General features: G+C 39.8%; 2 protein-coding genes across 6 annotated transcripts in view; one reads left to right on the plus strand and one right to left on the minus strand.

Annotated features, from left to right (window-relative positions):
* The window catches only part of gbf1 (golgi brefeldin A resistant guanine nucleotide exchange factor 1), a 282,405-nt gene extending 278,554 nt beyond the window's left edge, over positions 1-3,851 (minus strand). For 4 of the 5 annotated variants that reach the window (XM_059946438.1, XM_059946436.1, XM_059946437.1 and 1 more), the window contains exon 1: positions 3,605-3,851. In XM_059946438.1, coding sequence (XP_059802421.1) covers positions 3,605-3,714 — 110 coding nt within the window. In that variant the 5' untranslated portion in view covers positions 3,715-3,851. The remainder of the gene's footprint in view (positions 1-3,604) is intronic. The other variant, XM_059946439.1, reaches the window with a different exon arrangement.
* A 1,690-nt stretch (positions 3,852-5,541) lies between these two features.
* pitx3 (paired-like homeodomain 3) lies at positions 5,542-21,195 on the plus strand. Its single transcript, XM_059946947.1, has 4 exons — positions 5,542-5,591; positions 11,163-11,303; positions 18,417-18,622; positions 20,632-21,195. The coding sequence occupies exons 2-4, from the start codon at positions 11,177-11,179 to the stop codon at positions 21,193-21,195; spliced, it is 897 nt and encodes a 298-aa protein (XP_059802930.1). The 5' UTR covers positions 5,542-5,591; positions 11,163-11,176.
* The last annotated feature ends 660 nt before the right edge of the window (positions 21,196-21,855 follow it).

The following is a 21,855-nucleotide window of genomic DNA, read 5'->3' on the forward strand; positions in this document are numbered from 1 at the left end:
CACTCCGTCCTGTAGACTACGACTTCCCCGTTCTGGCATCTTCTCTCTCCATCTTCTGCCAAACAAAAACCCACAAAACCTTCTCGCGGGCACACAAGAAAGAAAAACATGCCTCTCATTGGATGGCGCACATTCCAAAGCCCCTGTTATCTCTAGTCATAACCAAATACTGGTGCTACAGAGAAACCATTACATTAGCAGTGAAACCTGACAGTGCATTACATAGGCACTGTGTTTTCAAGCCCTTCTTATTGTCGATTCACAAAAAGATCAATATCCTTGATGATAAAAATTGTCATTATTTATTGATTAGTCTATTGCAAATATATCCAGTGCTGTAAATGGTATGTTTTTGGTACTGTTATAGCGATTCTCAATTGCAGTTATTACATTTCAAAATTTATTCTTCACTTCAAAAGTCAATAATGATCCAGAACACACTGATGCACTGCTATTGTTAACACAAACTAATAGACACTGAACTTCCGTCATGAAATATGTTATTTTGTTTGTGGCAGCAGGACAGTGCAAGACAAAAATTGATGAAAGTCACAATAAAAAAGAAATGCAAAAGAGGAAGAGTGAGGTAGTATTCCTGAATTCATGGACTATTGAGAATTCTGATGGAAGTGGGGAAGAAGCTGCTCCTAAAATATTGAGTGTGGGTTCTCAGGCTCCTAATTTCCTCCCTGATGGTAGTACTGAGAAGAGTGCATGTCCCAGGTGGTGAAGGTCCTTAATGATGGATGCCACCTTCTTCAGAAATTGGTGTTTCATGATGTCCTCAATGTTGGGACAGAGCTGGCAAGTCTACAAGCTTCTGTCACCACTTTTGATCCTGTGAATTGGAGCTTCCATATCAGACAGAATGCTCTCCACTGTACATGTATAGAAATTTGCTATTCTTTGATGACATTTCTTAATTCCAAATGAAGTAAAGCCACTGATGTGCCTTCTTCATCAATTAGTTGAGCTGAAGATAGATCCTCTGAGATGCTGACATCCAGGAACTTGATGAGGCCGAGAACCATGGTAACCCTGTCATCAATCGACCAGAAACTCGATTTGTTCAGTTGCATGAATACCATGTATTGTAGGGGAAAGAATAATAAGGACTAATGATTAGAAAATAGTGATGTGGATTGTGCTGTTGTGCTAACAGATAAAAGTAGAAACATGGAATGCAACAATGACGACACCCAAGTTTCAGGAACTTCACTAATTATAGTGTGCATCCATTGTTGCAAGAGAAAATTAGATTAACTGCTAGACCTGTGGACAATCATTCATTTGGCAATCAGGAGCTAGCCTGTTACTTCATTGTTTTCCTCTGGCTGCCACTCTTATCAAAATATAGTTTTACTGGTAATCTCACCATCTGAGAATGTAAAAGCTTAACCAAATTGATTCTCGAGTAGCTGGTCTCCTTGTGTGCAGATGCTTTTAATAAGTCACCCATTATTCAAGCACCAACTCCATGTGATCTTTCAGTTTGCTCCTACACCACGGTTACAAAAGCAGTTCAGCAGTAACTCATCTCTTGTCAGCCCATTGCATTTCCTACCTCTTCAAGGCACATCAACAGGATGAAGAACCACTCAGGACAAAGTGGTCTGTCTGATTGGTACAACAATCACCCAAATATCTGTTCCCTCCACCATCAGCCACATTGGCTGTAGTGTACCATCTATAAAATACACTCCATTTCCTCCCCCTGGATACTCCACATATTTTCAGGTCAGGTTGAATAAGTCACCATTCCTTCCTCACTGTCACATCTAAATACTTGAAGCTCTCTATCCATTAGCACTGTGTTCATATCTTTACAAGAACTGCAGCAATTTGACTCTTACCATCACTAAGTGCTGGTATGCTCAGATCCCAAAACTAAATAAAAGAAAAATAAAATTGTGGCCTAAATTATATATATGTAGAGATGGAGAACAGGGTGCACAGATAGAAGGTAAGACAATGTAAGGTAGAACAGGAGATAATTCGAATCGCTGATGGAGTGTAAATAGAAGGCAGAATAGGTCAGCAAGAACAGGGGTAATAAAAACATGTAATAGCAACATGTAAGCAATTTTAATGGAAAATTGAGGGTTATACTAGAAGACCAAAGGTATATGACAGTGACAAGGGATTAGTTCTCTAAAAATCTGCTGATCAGGAAAAACCAACAGCAACCAATGCCAACTCCGTCTATCTAAATTACAATGGTTTGTATTCTAGCCCAGATTAAACTTAACATCTTTCTCAATCGCAATGTCCTGGAAGACAAATGAAGTACTTTTAAAGAGTTTTAAAATACAAAATGCAGCATTAATATCAATATGGCAATGTCAAATAATTTGTTTACCTAATGTTGATAAAATGACAAATATTGCCCTATACATCAGGGACTCTGCTGTTCTTCAAACAGAGCCATGTGAGTCCAAGAGTGTGAATAATGACTCATGTGAAGGACTACCTCTGACATTAGAAAGTGTCATTCGAGATTTTGTCCAAGGTCTGAAATGAACAACCTCTTAGATGAGGGTGTAGCCCACTGTACTATTCATTAGAAGGAATCAACATTAATTATCAAATTTTCATATCTGTTGCTCATTCTGAATTAGTCTGGGATTAAATTATTCGATTTTTAAAATTGGGACAATTATACCCTGATTCGGAGTTATTTGAAGAACATTACGGAGGCTCACATGAAGCACAAACTAGGAGGCACTGTGTACAAAGACGTCAATTTTTTTTAAAGTAAAAGTCTTGGGGCATTTCATTACAGTAATACCACAATATAAAACTTATACTGTTGTCATAATACAATATTGGAAAAAATTCCAGCAGTACACTATTCAATACAACAAACCCACGTTAGTCCTTGATAACACTTAACTACCTACTCTTCATCTCTTCCCACAATACACTAGAATGCCTGCCTTTTAAATATCTGTCCAGTTCTCCTTAGGAACTTCCCATCAAATCAGTTCTGTCACCCTCTCAGGCAGTATGTTTCTTTAAATTTTAAAGAAAAGCTTCAGGCCACCTCAGACTGTTCTACTTATCTTTCATCTGTGCCCAGCCCAGTTACTGACCCTTCTACTAGAATGATCAATCCCTTCACCTCTCCTTATCAAAATAATTCAGGCTTTCAAATACATCTATTAAATCTTAGCATTTTCTAATTTTACTGTGGATTCACAATAGATGACAAGGGCAACATTTAATGCCCTTCCCAAAGTGCCTTTAAATTGAGAGACGTGTTTGATCTTTAGATTGAATCTGGAACCCAAACCTCCATTCCCTCCATGTCACTGAAATCTCCCATTCCCTGACAATATCCCATTAAAGTCCCTCCACATCCACACTAACTGGAGCCTCTTACAAGAATCGGGAAAGACTCTGGCAAGGGGCAAGACAATACCACTGCCTAATCCTTGAAATTGGGATGGAGGTTTTGCTAAGTGGAGAAAACGGTTGGGGGGGTGGGGTGCAAATCAAGCCATACCACTGTGTTGCACCGTGAAGAGGAAGGACCTGGGAGGTGGTAACTAGGGAGAATGGCAGGATTATCAACAAACAGACAGACTGAGACTGGCTGACTTACCCCTCAGGGCAACTTCCAACACATCCAAAATGGCGACCTGGATACCACGGCGGCTGGTGATGGGCAGTGGGTACACCGGCAGACCCCGACTCACTTATTGCCTCGGACATCGACACCCAAGACAGAACAGAAGTTTCCTATTACACCTCCACCCTAACCTCCACAGAAGCGAATCGTTAAGGCAAAGGCAGGGGAAGCTGCTGCTCAGGTCCCGGTGAACCGGCACGGCCTGCGTGACGTGGTACGCGGAAGCCGAACTAACTTGCTGATGGCCGCTCTAACTGACGCTCCCTAAGAACCAATTGAACGCTGCCCAGCGAACATATTTGGCGATGTTGACCAATCGTCATAGTGCGAAGGCGGGATGTTAGTTATCAAGTTAGATAGATCTGACAGCGTTTCGCAAAGGCCTTTGGGACAAGGTACTGTAATTGGTATTTCCTCAAAGTCGCCTAGTGACAGCAGCAAGATCTGTTCTCGGGCCATGGGTATTTGGCAAACATTACAACCCGTCCGGCTTAAGCACATCAGCGTGTACTCAGTGCCTAGGATCATTTTTTGCATTGATGTTTCTCTGTTTATGTTTTATCCAATGCCCCAGCTGTGAACTCTGTTCAATCCTCAATGAACCTTGAACTCTGTGCAATCAATGTTGGCATTTAAGGGAATGACGTGGCACATTATGAAATGTTGCCAGTGCCATTTTTGTAATGCACTGATAGAAACAATAAACAGGCGTATTCGTGGAATAAATCTAAGAACTGCAAACACTGCTCACCTCGTCAACGAATCCAGGCTCGGGCTTCAGCCCCACTCCAGATACTTGAATGCAAAATCCCAGTACGGATACAGATCCAGCTTTTCTGATCCCATTGTACTATTTCGAAGAGGAGAGAAAAATAAACAGGGCATAAGTAGTGTCACTGTTTCAATTCACACTAACAAAATAGAATATCATATTTCTGTTTCTACAACATTGGCCGGCGTTTTTGCGATATTATGACACTTAAAATCTTTCATAAATTCAATTAGTATTTTGGGACGTCGTAAACATAGTGTGACATATGCTGCCCAAATGTAAGTAATTCTTTACACCGCGATGTCGGTTGTTTTGACATGAAAATACACGTACAGGTCCTTGCCAGTATGACAAAAGGTATAGATGGCAGTGAACCATTTTGCGAACAAATCCTACATTAGAGTGTGTCAAGTAACTAAATCAGATGAAAGTTGCAAGCCACGTTTAGTTGGTTTGCATTTTATATCAAGCGTCAGTGTGTTACTTATTTCCAATTAATTTAAATCACGTTAGCAAAGAACATTCAAGAATAGTACTGACTAGAAACTTATGACTTTTTCAAGCCCGTATACTTGGGAATATGCACTATGCGATATTCAACATGCGCCTACCGGCCGTCCCTTGGGAGAGCAGTTGAGATGCAAGTTTCTTTTCTCACTTGATCCAGAGTTTATAGTTTATATTTTAAATAATTAATTTTCTAAAACACTCTTCATAACGGCGCGCGATTCTGAAGCGTTTTATTACTGTATCTGCAAATAGTCGCCGCTCAGTCCAGAAGGAGCCATTTTACCCCTATTGTGAACTTGTTAATGTTCAGGCCCGATGGACTCGTATTCAGAGATCCAATCCAATCTCCCTAAACTCTTCTGAATGAATCAGAGATGGGTGAGGTGGGGGCGGGGAAGGGTGGGGGCGGTAGCTGGGACATAGTGTACTCCGGTGGGCTGGACCTTTCCGCTCACACAGTGGTCGAGTCGTTTCGTAGCAGCCGATGATATTGGCATAAAATCAATCCTTCCAGCAAATGGGATCGCATAGCTTGGGTTTCGCTGAGACTCTCCGAGCAACTGCAAGAACCTTCCGCGTGTTTTCGAAGGAACTCTTAATTCTGACAGCTCCGGGAACCTCTAATCTTCGGTAAACTTATCCTATCCCCGGATTTAATCATTTAAAGAGGGATTTACTGTAAGTGATTATTGGTATCGACATTCTCATTGATAAATGTTTGAAATTCTGTTTTCTCCCGAGTTGCCTTGCCCTTTGGCTGTATTGTATATCTCAACAATTAATATTTGTAGCTATATTATATAGAATTTCATGCGTTTTTTCTTAAACAGGAAATCCCCCTTAATCCATGATACGTAGCTCAGCTGTAGCGCGCATTAAATGTATTTTAGGCAGAGGTTTGGGCCAGTGTGTGTGTGTGTGTGTGTGTGTGTGTGTGTGTGTGTGTGTGTGTGTGTGTGTGTGTGTGTGTGTGTGTGTGTGTGTGTGTGTGTGTGTGTGTGTGTGTGTTTCTCCGGCGGTTGAATTCACAGCTTTTTGGGGAGTTCTTGCAGTACTATTTTTGAAGCCTGACCCTATCAGCAGCGATCCAACAGCGCGACTTCATCTCTGAATTACTCCCGTAAAGCCTGAATGACCCATTCCCTCATGCTCAGAGCTTGCTATCGAAGACGTGTTAACAGGAGGATATTTTGAGCATGATTAATGAAGCACGGTTTACAACGCTTTCTCCATTTAGACTGGAAGCGAATTTCGCATCTCTTGGCAAGCGGGTAAAATTTAAAAATATTTGCAAATGCATTGGGTTTTTTTTAATTGCATACCAAGCCTCTCAGTACCCAATACTGTCATGGCCGTACCGATCTGTTCCGCGTGTCAAGTCCAATATATTCTGGAAAGAAATACAACGACAGCAGGAAGGAAGCGATTTTACGAACCCCGTCCAATTATTTGAGTGCATAACCAGAAACAGGTTTAGAATGGGAACTGTCATTTTATTCTTGGGTGAAAAGAACACTGTGAGTAACTAGGAACCGGTTTCCAGACACAAAATTTGTATGAAGAAAACCAATGTGTCAGAAAAGAAGTCAGCCTCAATAACATAAGTGTGCCTTTTTGAAATGTTATAACAAACATCATAAATATGTCAGAACTGCTCAGATAAAGAAGTTTGCAAAATAGTTGTGATGGTAAACCCCTGTAAATTTCATTAAGTAAGTTGCTTTGTTGGTTAATGGACGTGCGAAGAGTGGTGTTCGTTCAAAAGTAACATTCTCTTGAAATTATGTCACTCTTCCTGAAAATGGGCAGCTGCGAATCAACCAGTGTACATTCTTCCATCTTATATACAAGGGCCGCCAGACTCGCGACCAGGATTTGAATGATTATTGCCTCCTGACATTAGTTTACTAAAATCGCTATTTTAAAAAAATGGTCTCGGGCTGAAGAATTTTATACCGTTGTTAAAGTGCGAAGAGACTGAGAAATAAAATTCAGCTGAAGTAGTTTTAAAATGTATGGCATATTTTTTTAGCAGTTGTAAAACATTTTTGTCTTCCTTCGCGTAATTAATGGGGTTGTCTGTCGTGGATGGAGCAGCTGTCTTATTTCGGGTGAATTCCAAGGCTTATTGAACACACATTCATGAGAGGTAGGGCGGGTTGGTTTTTGCCACTTACCTTTATATGTATTCCAGGTAGGCCCGAAAAGGAGTAATAGCTTCTTCAAATAACATATAAATATATTCTGCTGTCCGCGTGCGGCTGGACGGTGAACAAAAGAAATCTTTCACGATTGTGCGGGGTAGGTTCGGTTGGAAAATTGATGGCTAGCAGGTGCTCCCGAGCCACGGGAGACCCTGTATAAGATCGGCAGACTTTCCACACATTTACTGCTAGAGGGAACATTCAGCTTGGAGAAACTACTAGAGACAACACCGGCATTTGTTCTATTTAAAAAAGGAGGGGTTGGGGTTGGTAGAACGCCTTTACCAAACCCAATTTTAAATAAACATTGCAATGACCCAGCGTGCGCAAGCACTGTTTTTAACGAGAAGATATACTTAGCATTTTAAGTTAATTGCAAAGCTGTTTTACAAGCATGAACGGTAAGTGTCTCGGCATAGTTGTATATTTCGGTATGCACAGAATCAAAACATCATAGGAGGCGGCCGGCTAATGCTTAAAGACGTAAAAGCGTCGGTTTAATAATAATATTGTACCAGTAGTTTGTAACAATTCATATCCATAGAAACAGATGTTAAAATGAACGTATAGAAATAAATAACTGTGTAAACGAGCAGGACTGAACAAGATAAGTCACATAAATAAAAAAACTGTAACGAATTCGTCACGGGAAACGTTTCCCCGAGTGGATTGTAATACCGATATTTAACGAAATTGTCTGTTGGCGTTAATTAAACAGATCATTAGAAATAAATAAAGGAACCGCATGCAAATTATTACTCAAAATTAATCACGCGGTCTGTACTTTATTTTGCATGAGTATTTGCCCGGGTGAAAAAAAACAGAAGCTCCCATGTTTTATGAAATGTCAAAAGAGTTATGTTAGCGACAGTTAGCTTTTGAGCATAATATAATCGAAAGTTAAACATGATTCGCCGATATATTAAACATTGCGCCGCCGAAATAAGAAATGTTTTGCTATTTACGTCTTAGAAGCAATTCTTTTTCGATTTAAAAAGAAACGCTTCATAACTGATAGGCCAAATCATCTAAATGTTCTTAGTTCTATACACGACACAAATATAAAGAACCTGCTGTTTAATAACAAAAAGTAACGCCGGTTATTAGATTAATACTAATTATGAAATCCACATGGGCTCATGTTCCATTTCAGACGTCTTCTATTCAATAGATAACCCCCCCCCCCCTCCCGCGACGGTGTTTGGGGTGCTGCAACACCAAAGGAGAACAGTTTATATTAATTGGTAACATTCCTAAATCAGCTACCTTCGCCTCTCTGGTTCTGTTAAGTTGGAATGATGGACAGATATTGGACATAGAAGGTCGTTAATGGTATGTGATTGTGTACATCTGGAGTATACTGTACAATGCTTTCAGACTCGAACTACGAATCACTCACTGGACCGTTTTTTTGGGGGAGGTGGAATGAGAAAATAAGTATATGATAAACAATGCGCTGAAAAGGTCGCATTAAATACCCACCACCGACATTTATTTTCTTGTAGACTACCAAAGAGAAATTGCTCCCCAATTAATCAGTCAGTGAATTAACTTTGAATTTCCAGGTTGACGTGTATTTTCAGAGACGTTGACTACATACACCTAAATATTGCTGTTTTTAAACTGACTGGTGATGCTCTGGTTTGAACCCCTAGAAGTGCCCACTATTGTCAACACACGGTGGGACAAAATCTTTATTTTAGTGCATTAAATTAACTCCGCAACGCCCAAGAACACGAATAAAGCTCCGACTCGACTCTATATTGAATATTAATGCGACCAAACAGATTGGATAATAAATGTGACTTGGAATTAAATGAAGCTGTTGCTGATCTACATGACCCGACATCCCCCCACCCATCCCGAGGCAGTCAGTTCTGGAGAAAGAAAACGCGTCTGACAGATGCAATCAGATGCAAATGGGGGCAGAAGAGCTGAAATTATCATCTACAAACATTCCGTCAAAATTCCATCTGCTCCCTCTATATCTATATCTAAATGTATATATAGGGACAGCCCTAGAACCGCTGCATCTTAATAAGTTATGGGACGGCAAATTGACACACATCTTAATCAAATCTTAATCCAAGAAATTAATTCACGGCGCGTTTATGTCTCTCTCTCTGTCTTTCTCTGTTCCCCCCCCCCCCTTCTGTCCCTCTCCCTTCTCGCTCTCTCTCTCTCTCTCTCTCTCTCTCCTCCATAGAAGATAGAAGATATTGTATAAAATCATATTTTTAGTTGCAGATGGGGGCACCTGACTCGATATATTATTTAACCGGTGTGTTTTTATGCACTCAGCGCTTTAATCAAAAGCTAAGTTTGGGTTATAGATACCACATGATTAGAAACCCCACTTCTTCCTCCTTCCCCGAAGTTAAGACGACGTGGCCCTATCAGATATCCTGATCCAGAATTTCAGTATAAATGGCGTTAGTTGAGATGTATTTAAATAATCTTAAAGTTTTGAAACAAGGTGCGAATATAATGTGCCGATTTTCACAGACAACTGTTAATACTTAAATCCTAAACTGGCCAAGGGTTTGGAGGGAGATGGAAGGAGCGAATGAAAATAATGCTGCCAGAAAACAAAAAAAATACTAAGCAAGAATATTCGCGTCATTGAAGTTGTGAATAAGTCAATACATGAAAATCGCAATGCAGAAATACTAACGGTTTCAATTTCTTGAAACGCCTTAGTGGGGCCCGAAATTCTAAGCAGGCAGTATATGAATTAAGCTCACCTAACTCAGCAAACCAGGCAGCATCTATCAGAGAAAATAAACTGTCGACGTTTCGGGCCGAGACCCTTCATCGGGACTCCAATGAATGCATGCTTTTTATATAATATCTAAAATGTGAGCCAGGTAGATGTGATTTCGATAAACTTGCAGTTTGTTTCGAAACTACTGCAAAGGTCTTGCCTTTGCAATAAAGTTTCACTAAATAGCACAATGTTGCTGTCTTGCCTAATTGTCGGGGAAGCTGCGTGAAATGCCGCGTTCTTTGTTGCCCTATTATACACTAAATAAACCAAAAGTTCCATTAGTTGAATGCATTGTTCCTAATCAAGACTGTCACCTCAGAGATTGGAACTACTTGGAGATTACCCCCGATAGCTGTGCAAGTTAATGTATTTGTGGAATCCACTGCGGGTTTTTTTGTATCGTGTCAAAAGCAACATTTCAAAATGCTTGACACCCAATAAATTATATCATCGTCCAGTGGACAAACTATATTGACACGTGCTCTTGAAGACAAGCTTCGCCATTATAAGAGGAACATATCTGCTTTCTTAAAACTACAAAACGTAACAACGACTTTACGACCACTATTTATCAAATTTAATGCCATGTTTAATTACAATTACAATAAGTTTTCTCAGATTTTAGTTCATAATCGTATGGTAAAATGCGGAATATGGTCCAAAGAGACCCACTTTAACAAGAAAGCATTTTTAATAAAGAGTTCGCCGCTTGTTGGTTAGGATAAAATCTCGTTTTCAAAGGAAAGCGAGTAATTTTGTGAACCGCAGTGAAGAAAGTCATGTTCTAATAAAAACGTAATTATTTTCATTGATCTTGCGTGATATTTGAAAAAGTTAAAGATAGTGGTTATTGATAAGGAAATAAATTGGTTAGTGATTCTCGCCCCGATTTGCGCAGAATGGGAGACCCTCCGATTTCAACTTCTCTCTGACGAAGGCTCCGCCGTGAATAGCAGTAATTAGAACGAGAAAGATTAAGAAGAATTAAGGAGTGAGAACGAACAGGATAGTCTTAACCAATAACGACGGTATAATGGCCATCCTTCTTTCGAGAACGAGATGTAAAATCCAAATCAGCAATATGCCGTAACGTATGGTGTTAACTCTATCCCGAGTGACAGATTTTTAGAATATGATTCATCCTCAGGTGAAGATTTTAACTAGCATTTTAACAGTCCCAACAAAGGCTCGATGCCCATGAAGCAGGTTGAGTCTTTGTTTAGGCTGGATTTGCACATGTGTATTGACGGAAACCCAAATTACTTTTAATTTTTGTAGTTCCAGCACATCGAATGGAATATAACCTGTCGAGCGGGGTTTTGACCGACTCGGACGCTCCAGATCACAGCCCTATGACTCTCTCGGATTCCGGGACCCCACAAAGAGAGCCCATCTGCAAAGCACACCAGGATAGCAGCGGTGAGTTAATTATATTTTAACTGCACTTGCGGCTTTACATAGATGACGGTGGGAAAGAGTGACGGAAGGAAACAAGGCGAGAGCTGATCAATTTCCCCACAATAAAATTCAGAAAGGTTGATAATTTGGGAGAACATTATGTCCTGCAGCTAAGTAGCATCAATGATTAGAAAGCACTGTTGACATTGGTTTCTGCGACCTCTGGCGGTTGCTTAGGTTATAAAAGGCCCTCAGTGAACCGACAAACGGAGGTTCATTGTTCTCAATGAACATTATCGACTGCATTTGTCACTTTCCTTCTGATCTGCCTCCGACTATCAAATTTTAAACAAAGGTTTTGATAATCTGGCCGTGGGTTTTCATAAAACTGCAAGTGACCATTCCTTTCAATCGATCGGATTACAACTAAAATTCAGAAAGAAAGCAAATTGAAAGCGGAGATTCTGTTGGATTAAGTGGTGGAATGAACTGGCTCCTTATCACAATATTAATTTAACACTATGACTCGACTAGGTTTCATTGTACATAACATCAGTCTGAGGTCAACTTTAGCCCGCCAAGTAGTTCTAAATTAAGCAAAAGGAAAGAACAACGGTTAATTATTTCTGAGCATTGCAACAAAGTCAGAGAAAGAATCGCTGTTAGTGTTAGGCGCCTGCATTGAAACAGGTTCTTATTTTGGTCAGTCGTTTGTGAATCGCTTATTGAGAAATGGTATAACAAGATCTTGGAACTTGTAGATACAATTACTCGTTGATTTAACATTTCATCGGCAGTATTTTTAGATATAATGTATCAATGTCTCTTGTTCATTCTCTCAAGTGTCTAAGGGTTCCAACCAGTTTAGCATTTCTGTTTTAGAGAAAATTGCTTTGGATTTATTAGAATTTGCAACATTAAAAAATTGAATGGTTAAATGTTAGAATCAGTCAACAAAATGTTTATTCCCATAACAGTAAAATCACAACTGTCATGCCATGAATGATAAATATTGTTAGTGTTTTACACGCGATACTGGGAATATAAAAATAGACGTTTATTGAGTAATTTGCAGACATTTATTGAATAATTTGCAGACATTTGAATTGTCATATGGATCGCCGTTCTATATATAACACTCCGTAGCAAAACTACTTATAAATATTTTGCGTTAAACAAAAATCTAAATCGCAGATCATTAGTTCGATAAACGGCGTGCATGGTTAAATTCATTACATTGTTTACTCGATCTAGTAGAAAGGAGGAACGTGACTGAGATTTATCTAAACCTAAGAGCTCAACGCCCCCCCCCCCCAACCGCCAACACCGAATAGGTTTGGATAAAGACACCATATGCAAAGTGGGGTAAATCTCGGCCTAAATCATGCAAATATCCCGGGGGGGGAAAGCAAATTGTACCACATAACACGGTACGCATTATTATGTCTGTTTACGGATCTCTGGGGTAAATTGCACCCCACCAACGCTATTTTGCGCAGATGTATTAGTTTCATTGAATTCACATCTTCTTACCGACGAAAGTTAAGCCTAACGGTTTCCAGCGATTCTCTCTCCCCAACCCCACCCCTCCGCCCCAGGCCTTTTGAACTATGTGTATTTTATTTATCTCCCTGACAATGTTAAATAAAACGGAGAACAATCTCAAGTGCAAGTATTTCCCGAAAGCTTACACAGTCGCCCAAAATTATTTTAAAATTATTCCATTCCATTCCAATGTGCAAACCAGAGTTCCATTCAGAACAATTGAGAACTCACTCAACGTTATTAGGTTTCTCATTAAGCAAGTAAACTTAAATTCTTTTCTTCTCCGGGGGAAAAAAGAGATCGATGCTTATTGTTCAGGAAGAATTGGTCAAGTATTTTGGAGAAACGTGAAGGTAAAATAATTACTCCCCTTCCTAAAAACTTCAAAAGCAACATATTCTAAACATGGCCAGCTGGTTTCCACTAAACAAAGGTCAAAGTTTGCACTGTTTAAAAAAGAAACCCTCCTTTATGTTATCAGTTTATGCAGTGGACTGCGGGGTCGGGCAGGGCGTCTTTTTTTCCCCTTTGGGGAACCGTCTCCCTAGTTTGATTGAGGATTAAGCAGAATTCATGAGTAGTATAAAGCATACACTTCAACAAAGATCAAACCAGCGCAGATCATTTCCGGTTGCAAAACTCAGTGCCGCGTTTTGGACATTTTCCTCTCTCGCTCCCCATCTCCCCCTCCCCTTCCCAATGCCAGGTCGTGAGGTGAGAAGAAAGTGGCAAACCCCGCAGTTCCCGGCTTTGGAAGTGGGATTTTTTTAATTGAATTGGAACGAGTTGATTAAAAAGGGATTGACGGCGCCGCGATCTGGCACGCAATGGGCTCTCTGTTTAAAAACCATCAAAATATTTACTTTCCAAAAGCTAATCTTTCTCTGACAGATCAGTCACATCTTTATTTGTTGGAGCCTCTGAGCACACACACACAAAAAAGAGAAAAGTGAGACGGGAAGAAAGCAAAAAAGCTAAAAAAAAACAGAGAATGAGAGTGTGTGTGTGAAGGGGGTTTGTGGGGCTAGATTACAAGCGGTGTGCTGTCACATTTTCCACTTGAAATCAATTTTACCAATGTCAGCCAATAGGCCTTCATATCTTGCGCTGATATGGGCATAAGGCTTGCTGTTTGTTTTTATATATTCGAGCCACTGAAGTATTGACTATCTTACGATATTTGCAGATCAATTTTAGCAGTGGATAAATAAGACTTGCGTTCGATTCCTTGCATGTTTTCAATTTATCCGGGAAGTGTGTGTGTGTGTGTGTGTGTGTGTGTGTGTGTGTGTGTGTGTGTGTGTGTGTGTGTGTGTGTGTGTGTGTGTGTGTGTGTGTGTGTGTGTGTGTGTGTGTGTGTGTGTGTGTGTGTGTGTGTGTGTGTGTGTTTGAAACTGCGTGGTCACTCTGCAGATAGTTAAAATCAGAGTAAATATCTGTGCGATACCACGTTAGTTACCGAGCCCTAAAAATAATTGTAAAATGATTCATATAATGAGTAGATATATTCTAATAAGCAGATAGTCATTTACAAGGAATTGATATAACCAAAACAACATGGATCATTTTGCAGGTCATTTTTTCGGTATTGCATACTGTGATCCTAAATGACACATATAAATTTATATTCTTCTCATATTTATTTCTGGGTGCCGGTGTTTATATATGTTATAAAATTATGGAGAAAAACGAGTGATGGTGAATATATTGCCACAAAACCGCATCTGTAAGAAGCCAATGTTTTGTTCAAAGAAGGAGAAACAAGGCAAAATCTTACGTCTTGAGAAAATTACAATAAGTACTGTACATGATTCTTTCTAACGTCTATAAATAAATAAATGTTTATATTAAGGTTTTTTAAGGCTCAGGTCCAGACATGACTCGAGCAATTGCTATATGCGTCACTGTGGTTAAATTAATGAAAAACGTTTTCACATATTCCCAGTTTTAAATCTGTTGAACACCAAGAAGTTCATTTCTGTAATCTAAGGTTGATAGAGAAAGAGAGAGAGAAAGAGGGAGAGAAAGGGAGGGGGAGGGAGTGAACTCTAATATTTAGGTATTTCATCTCAAGCAGTTCAGTTATATACTTCCAGGCCGTGATAAAACGTAATAATTAATAATTCTGTGCTTTAATGGTGAGATTAGATTTATAGGATTCGCACATACTTGTTTTAGCTACATGCTATGAAAATCCGGTCATCCCCTTTGCTGTGAATTATTTTCCTAAAAAATACATTTTGCAATGAATATTTTTAAGGGAGATATGCTTCCCGTTTTTAAACTCCATGATTATATCTGTACAATTTTAATTAAAGTTTATTAAAGTGGCACGTCTGCTTTATCTCAACATAAACCTGCACCATCAACAGCACACAACGATTAGCACACAACACTCCCCTTAACAATCTGTCTTTTTTGTGATAATTTATGTTAACTGCATGCTATAAATTTTATTTATTATAGTTATAAATAGAGCTGCTGAATTTCTCACCCAATTTTAACAACCTTAAATTTTAAAAAAGTAATATTCTCGCAATGGTGCGAAGACCAACGTTTAAAGCGTACAGCTAATAGCAGTGACACAAAAAAATAAAGCGGCGTTTATTTGATTGCGTAGAATCAAAAACTTCATTATTAGATCCGTGTAGACTTTAGTTCTCCTTGTTGCGTTTTTCATGTAGTTTAATAGCTCGTATACATCTACAAAGAGATTGGAATGCGAAAATGATAATGGAGTTGGCATAGCCTTCAGTTAATGAGAAATAACCCGAACCGGTCCCGAGAGTGAGTGCACACTTACAGAGAAAGTAGCAAGTATTAAACAAGAAGCGTTTATATCGGAGTATTCAAATAATCACAATCCAGGGAAATTATCATATAGGAATACAGTAGTTAAAAGATTCTATCCCCCAATCATACATATATAAAATATGCTAATTATACATTGTGAATTATACGCTCGCTTTCTGCAATACTATATTGAGAGATTTCCATCGCAGATACTCGGATGTGAGTTTCGTTTTCTTCCCCGAAGGAACTTTGATATAACTGAAATACCAAACCTAAAGACATTAAAGCGATTCGGGCGAGATTCTACTATTGCTGAGAAAGACGATAGGAGTGTAACTATTGAAGTCGCAGTCATTCCAACCTGTAAATGTTTTACGTGATACAGAAAGGACTTTCACCATAAACTATTTGGAAGGTAAATCACCTTGGGAGATTTCGCACCTTTTGCTGATACGACGCGACTTCTGATGTCATAAAATCCACCTGCCCGGCAGGGTTTACATTTTAACCAGAATGGGCTCAACTGATCAGCAGCGAGGATAACCTCGGCGAAAAGTGGCATGTAATTAGTCAATAATGTATTTCTCAACTGGAGACAAAAGTTCATTTTTCTATTCCATTCTCCAGCTTAAGCACGACTCGGACAGGGCTCACCCGCAATCGGCACAGATCCAATGCGTGGAAGCAACAAACATAAGTTTTCCATGTTAATTTTCTTTCGTGTATAAAAAAAATCCCTGATTATATTACCGATCTACGTGAAGGGATGGGTAACAACATTTACTTCCAGAGTCGGTGTATATTTATTCAGTGTGTGTGTACAGTGGGTTCCTTTTAAACGTAAGAACGAGAAGTATAGACACACGGCTCAAAACAAAGGCATTTAACGAACCATCCCCCAATTCCACAAAAAAACTCTTAACTCACTTTTCGCCTCTTGAAACTTTTAATTTTGTAATATTTTCTAGTTTGCCTCCTGAATTTAAAATCCAAAAAGACCCCATTAATATTTTTGTTGTTTGTCTTTGGCTCGGGACGAGAGAGATCTCTTATGAATTTACAGTCGCTTAATATAAATTAATAGCATTGTCCGTTTATTCAGAGCTACTAATTTGATTATCTCTTAAGGATGAGTAATTGAAGAAATAAGATCAAACCTTACAATTTCAAATGTCTTAGATCCGATAAATTTAACGTAAAAATAAAAAGCAGGATTCCCTCAATTAATTTAACAAATCGTCAATAAACAGGAGTTGTTCGATGCACAGGGATATCTAAGCCATAAGGTTTTTTTAAGACTTGTATGTGCCTTGTCAGACTTAGATGTGCCTTCGAAAACTTAACTTACAATATTCCGTCGATGTTGGCTATATTCTCTTTCAATCTTCAGCTAATCCATCCCAGAGTCGAAAAAAAAAGCCTCGGTGCTCTGGTTATTCTAAATTGTCTACCCTTTTGTCTGATGTGGATTTTTTTTTTGCACTTTGAGGATGCTCAGAGCTTCTGACTGGCTTCCTGTGTCAGCTTACATACATCTTGCATCACCAACAGATCCGCCTAGACGTCCCTGCCCTCTCAGCAAGGAGGGGTCTGAAGGTTCATCTGTTGCCCATTTATAACCGCCCAGAAGCTAAGCCTTTAACAAACAAGAGTTAAAAGCAAGGTGACAACTAGGGGGTCCTCATACCTGGCCTTGTCAGCTTGTCTGAGCTGGGGATTTACTCGCAACTAAATTGATGCTCTCTGTGGGGTCCAGGGATTGCGAGAGGCTTATTGGCTTGGGAAGCTATACAGAACAAGTCGCGTTTTAAAGCAAATTGGCCCCCAACTGTTTTGGTGGGAGATAAACTAGATTTGAGATTTATTTGCTTGGTGTTCAGCTCTGCAATGTTATCTAATGTCCACATGCTTCGGGTCCCGAAAGAACAATACGTCGATCATCTGAGAGATCTAACTGGCATCCCGAACAGTCAATGTCCAGGTAGGAACATCGTAGACTCCTGGATTTAAAAAAATCCCAATCTGTTAAAAAATGCTCGCTTCAGGGAGATTGTTTATAAAACAAGGTCGCATTTGCCTTTCGCCATGTATCTGTGATTAACTGTTCTGCAGAGGGAGGAGGGGTGATGGGGGTTGGAGGTGAAAGGTAATTAACGTTTTAACTTTCGTTAATCTACTTTAAATCAGTATTTCAAATGACGTCAAGTCGAAGTAAAATAAATATGGTCTTTAAAAGTACTCACCTGCAATCTGGTCAGAATGGATCGGGGGAACAAAACAGTTAAAACAGCAACGAATTAGAGCCAATATTTCGAGAGAGCGAAAACGAGATTTTTGGTTCCTAGCTGCAGTACTGGCGTCCCATAATCTCCATCGCTTGAAGTCGTATGTTTCAATTGGTAACTTCAACTCAGCGAGACTCGTTCCAGTTAATTTTTCGCGCTTTGCTGAATTTTCAGAGAAATTTGAATGTAACTTTTTTTTGGGGGGCGAGTCTATGCACCCACCAAACGCAGAAAAAAAAACAAATCGAACCACAAACTTGTCAGAAATACAGAATGGTATTGTTGTTATATGGGGGGGGGGGGGTAATTACATTTAGTGGTGTGTGTGTGTGTGTGTGTGTGTGTGTGTGTGTATGTGTGTATGTGTGTGCATTTGATTGTGTTGTATTTATCAACAATGCACAAAATAATCAGTTGGATTGATAAGAGTGTTTCGAATTTGCCTGTTTATAAGGTCGAGGATGCAGGGGAAGGAATAGACCATTAATTTAGACCCTTATTTACTTTGCAGATAATGAGAAATCGCAGCAAAATCAGACCGATGATTCGGATTCAAAGGATCCCACAATCAAGAAGAAACAGAGGCGTCAACGGACACATTTCACAAGCCAACAACTTCAGGAGCTTGAGGCAACATTTCAAAGAAATCGCTATCCCGATATGTCAACCAGAGAAGAGATCGCTGTGTGGACAAACTTAACAGAGGCACGAGTGAGGGTATGACGAAAGGTCATTGACCTGAAATGTTAATTCAGTTTGTCCCCGGTGAAAAATTGCAACATTTCCCTTCCTGGTTCAGTTTCCAACTTTTTTTTATTGTCAGTAAGGTTGGCTTGAGTGAAGGGCTAATTTAAACTTAGAATGAAAAACGAGCTCCATTCAATTTATCGTCATAACACAATTTGGACAGATTGTTCCTTGCTAGAATGAAGATTCCATATATCAGATAGAGAAATTGAACAAAAAGTGAGGAGGGTATCCAAGTACATTATGCAACTGATCTGAAGATATTCCCAATCCGAAAGATATATGTATATATATAACTGCTCTGAAGACATATCTGATCCCATCAATTTACCAAATCCTAATTACACACCGGATTCCAAAACTATACTGGTCAGTGGACGTAATTCATTCTGAAGAAAACATGCTTGATCCAGAATGGGTAGCCGATCCAAAAGTTGCCCAAAGCACTATATCACCAATTCCCGCTTCATTTAATCGCCACTTACAATACTGAGAAGAGCAATTCTGAGCAAATCACATTATCATTTGCTGTATCAACTTGTATCACGATTTATAACCTTCACAATTTGTGTCTCACAAATACTTCTAAGTTAGCATTTGTCGAACTCTTTGAACCGTGAATTATTTAAAAAGTGACATATTTGGCTATAAGTCGGCTATTTGATTTCATTTCTCCATTTATGAAACTAACTCTAAGCATAACACCCGCCGACAATGAAAGATGTTAAGAAATGCCAAGTTATAGGTTCCACCAAGAGTATCTTGCACAATCTCCAAGGCTTTCGTATTTATGGAGCATTTACCAATGAATCTCAAAGCCGTAGGTTGAAGTAAACGTTCCGATTTGTTATAAGCGACTATCACTATTCATGTCACAAACAAGAGAAGATCTGCAGGTGCTGGAAATCCAAGCAACACACGCATACTGGAGGAACTCAGCAGGCCAGGCAGCATCAGTGGAAAAGAGTACAGTCGACGTTTCGGGCCGAGACCCTGAAGGGTCAGCAGCCTGGCCTGTTGAGTTCCTCCAGCATTCTGAGTGTGTTGATGACGTATACGTACTATTAGCCACGCGTCTTAAATGAAGGAACACAATTAACTTTACCTTTCGGCGAATGTCTTCTCTTAGTAGCGGTCAATGTATGAGCATGAACATATAAGAATTATTCAGTGTTGACATCTTGCGAGAAAACTCGCATTACATTCCATGCGAGCAGTTACATGCACCAGAAATGATTCGAGTTGCAGCATCCCATCACCATGTTAATTTGACAGCCGAGCTGAACATCAGACTTGAGCTGTATTAGAGACAGTTGAGAGAACGGTTTCGTATTAAGCAGCGAGCTGTGATCGGAAAGCGCGGGCGGTAAACAGACATAGATTCAAGCCTTAACTTTCAAAAGGGGATAAATATTTAAAAAGAAAAGCAGGAAGGGATATAAAGAAATACAAAAAAACATGAGGCTAATTGGATAGCATTTTCACGATGGGCGCCTTCTGTCATGAATGAATGAATTATATATTTATTTATTTTGCCGAATCTGCTTTGTTTGGGAATAGACACTTTTTCTGTTCTTACACAATAAAATATTGTCCAATTATTATCAATATTTAATATGTGGAGAGATGAGACACGAGGTCTGACTGGTTGATCTTTGATGACATCGAATATGAATGAATAACAGTTGCAGTTTGGGTCAGATTAGTTGGAATCTGCTTAGAGGGAAGCGAATAATCTCAGCGGGTCGAGCAGCATCCGTGGGGGCAGGGACCTGCCGACGTTTCGGGTTGACACCCCGTGTCAGCACTGTTTATCATGGAAATGATACAGAAACACACACACACACACACACACACACACACACACACACACACACACACACACACACACACACACACACACACACACACACACACACACACACACACACACACAGTATTTGGGGTAGACTACATTTAATGACATCTTTCTGTTCCAGGTATGGTTTAAGAATCGCAGGGCCAAGTGGAGGAAGAGAGAACGCAATCAACAGGCCGAGTTTTGTAAAAATGGCTTTGGCGCTCAGTTTAACGGACTTATGCAACCTTACGACGATATGTACACCGGCTATTCCTATAATAACTGGGCCACCAAGAGTTTGACGACCAGCCCTCTCTCGGCCAAGAGCTTTCAATTCTTCAACTCGATGAACGTTAGCCCCCTGTCCACACAGCCCATGTTCTCTCCCCCCAGCTCCATCTCCTCCATGACCATGCCGACCTCTATGGTCCCTTCGGCCGTGACTGGGGTTCCGGGAACCAGCCTGAATAATTTAAGCAATCTGAATAACCTCAACGGCCCCTCCCTCAACTCGGCCATGTCTGCCGGCGCCTGCCCTTACGCATCGAGTGCCAGCCCTTACATGTATCGGGACACCTGTAACTCCAGTCTCGCCAGTTTGAGGCTCAAGGCCAAGCAACACGCCAATTTCGGTTACCCAGGAGTCCAGAACCAAGTGTCTAACCTAAGTCCGTGTCAATATGCTGTGGACAGACCTGTATGAGTTTTATTTCTTTTTAAACGAATTCGGTTAAGCCCAAATATGACCATCAATGTATGTTACCAGCCCCTTGACAGAGCTGGCTAAAACGATATCCGTTCACACGAGAAGACAACATTCTCTTTCATTTGAACCCGTTTAGAAAGCTTTCACGAAAGAGTGTTATATACATAACTGTTGTAGACAAATATTTGCTAATATTAATATACAATCCAAAATATGCATGCCATTACAACCCCGGCTTGTAGGTTGTAACGCGGGATATAATGTATATAATGAACTTTTCTTGTTTTCCTTTTTGTATGTGAATTAATTATCTGTATAGTGTTTTAACATGTAAAAAGAACGCATGTCCTCTAACAGCAGACCCACGAGTATTTGGCGCGCCTTGGTTAGATTAGGAACGTACAGAATGACTGCGGTGAATTATTCACTGCTGTATATCCGTGCACAGCCCCGGTCCTATATCCCCGCATCTTGTGATACTTCAGCCGGTGTCATTTCTGTTTATAAACCGAGACCTTTTATTTTTTACATTTAGCACATCAGTCGTTAACTCTTAGACCGCACCCCCACAGTACATCTTCACTTGTGATCTTAGATTCACTGTAGGCTGTTATAATCATTTTCTGTGTGTGTGTTTTTTTAAATTTGTCGGATTCT

Source organism: Hypanus sabinus, chromosome 21, assembly GCF_030144855.1.
Source record: "Hypanus sabinus isolate sHypSab1 chromosome 21, sHypSab1.hap1, whole genome shotgun sequence".
Taxonomy (NCBI): domain Eukaryota; kingdom Metazoa; phylum Chordata; class Chondrichthyes; order Myliobatiformes; family Dasyatidae; genus Hypanus; species Hypanus sabinus.

Bases quoted from the DNA above. Each gene is read 5' to 3' on its own strand.
- pitx3 (XM_059946947.1), top strand. From the start codon at position 11,177: ATGGAATATAACCTGTCGAGCGGGGTTTTGACCGACTCGGACGCTCCA. The intron at 11,304-18,416 runs GTGAGTTAATTA...TTTACTTTGCAG, and splicing joins AGCACACCAGGATAGCAGCG to ATAATGAGAAATCGCAGCAA. The intron at 18,623-20,631 runs GTATGACGAAAG...TTTCTGTTCCAG, and splicing joins TAACAGAGGCACGAGTGAGG to GTATGGTTTAAGAATCGCAG.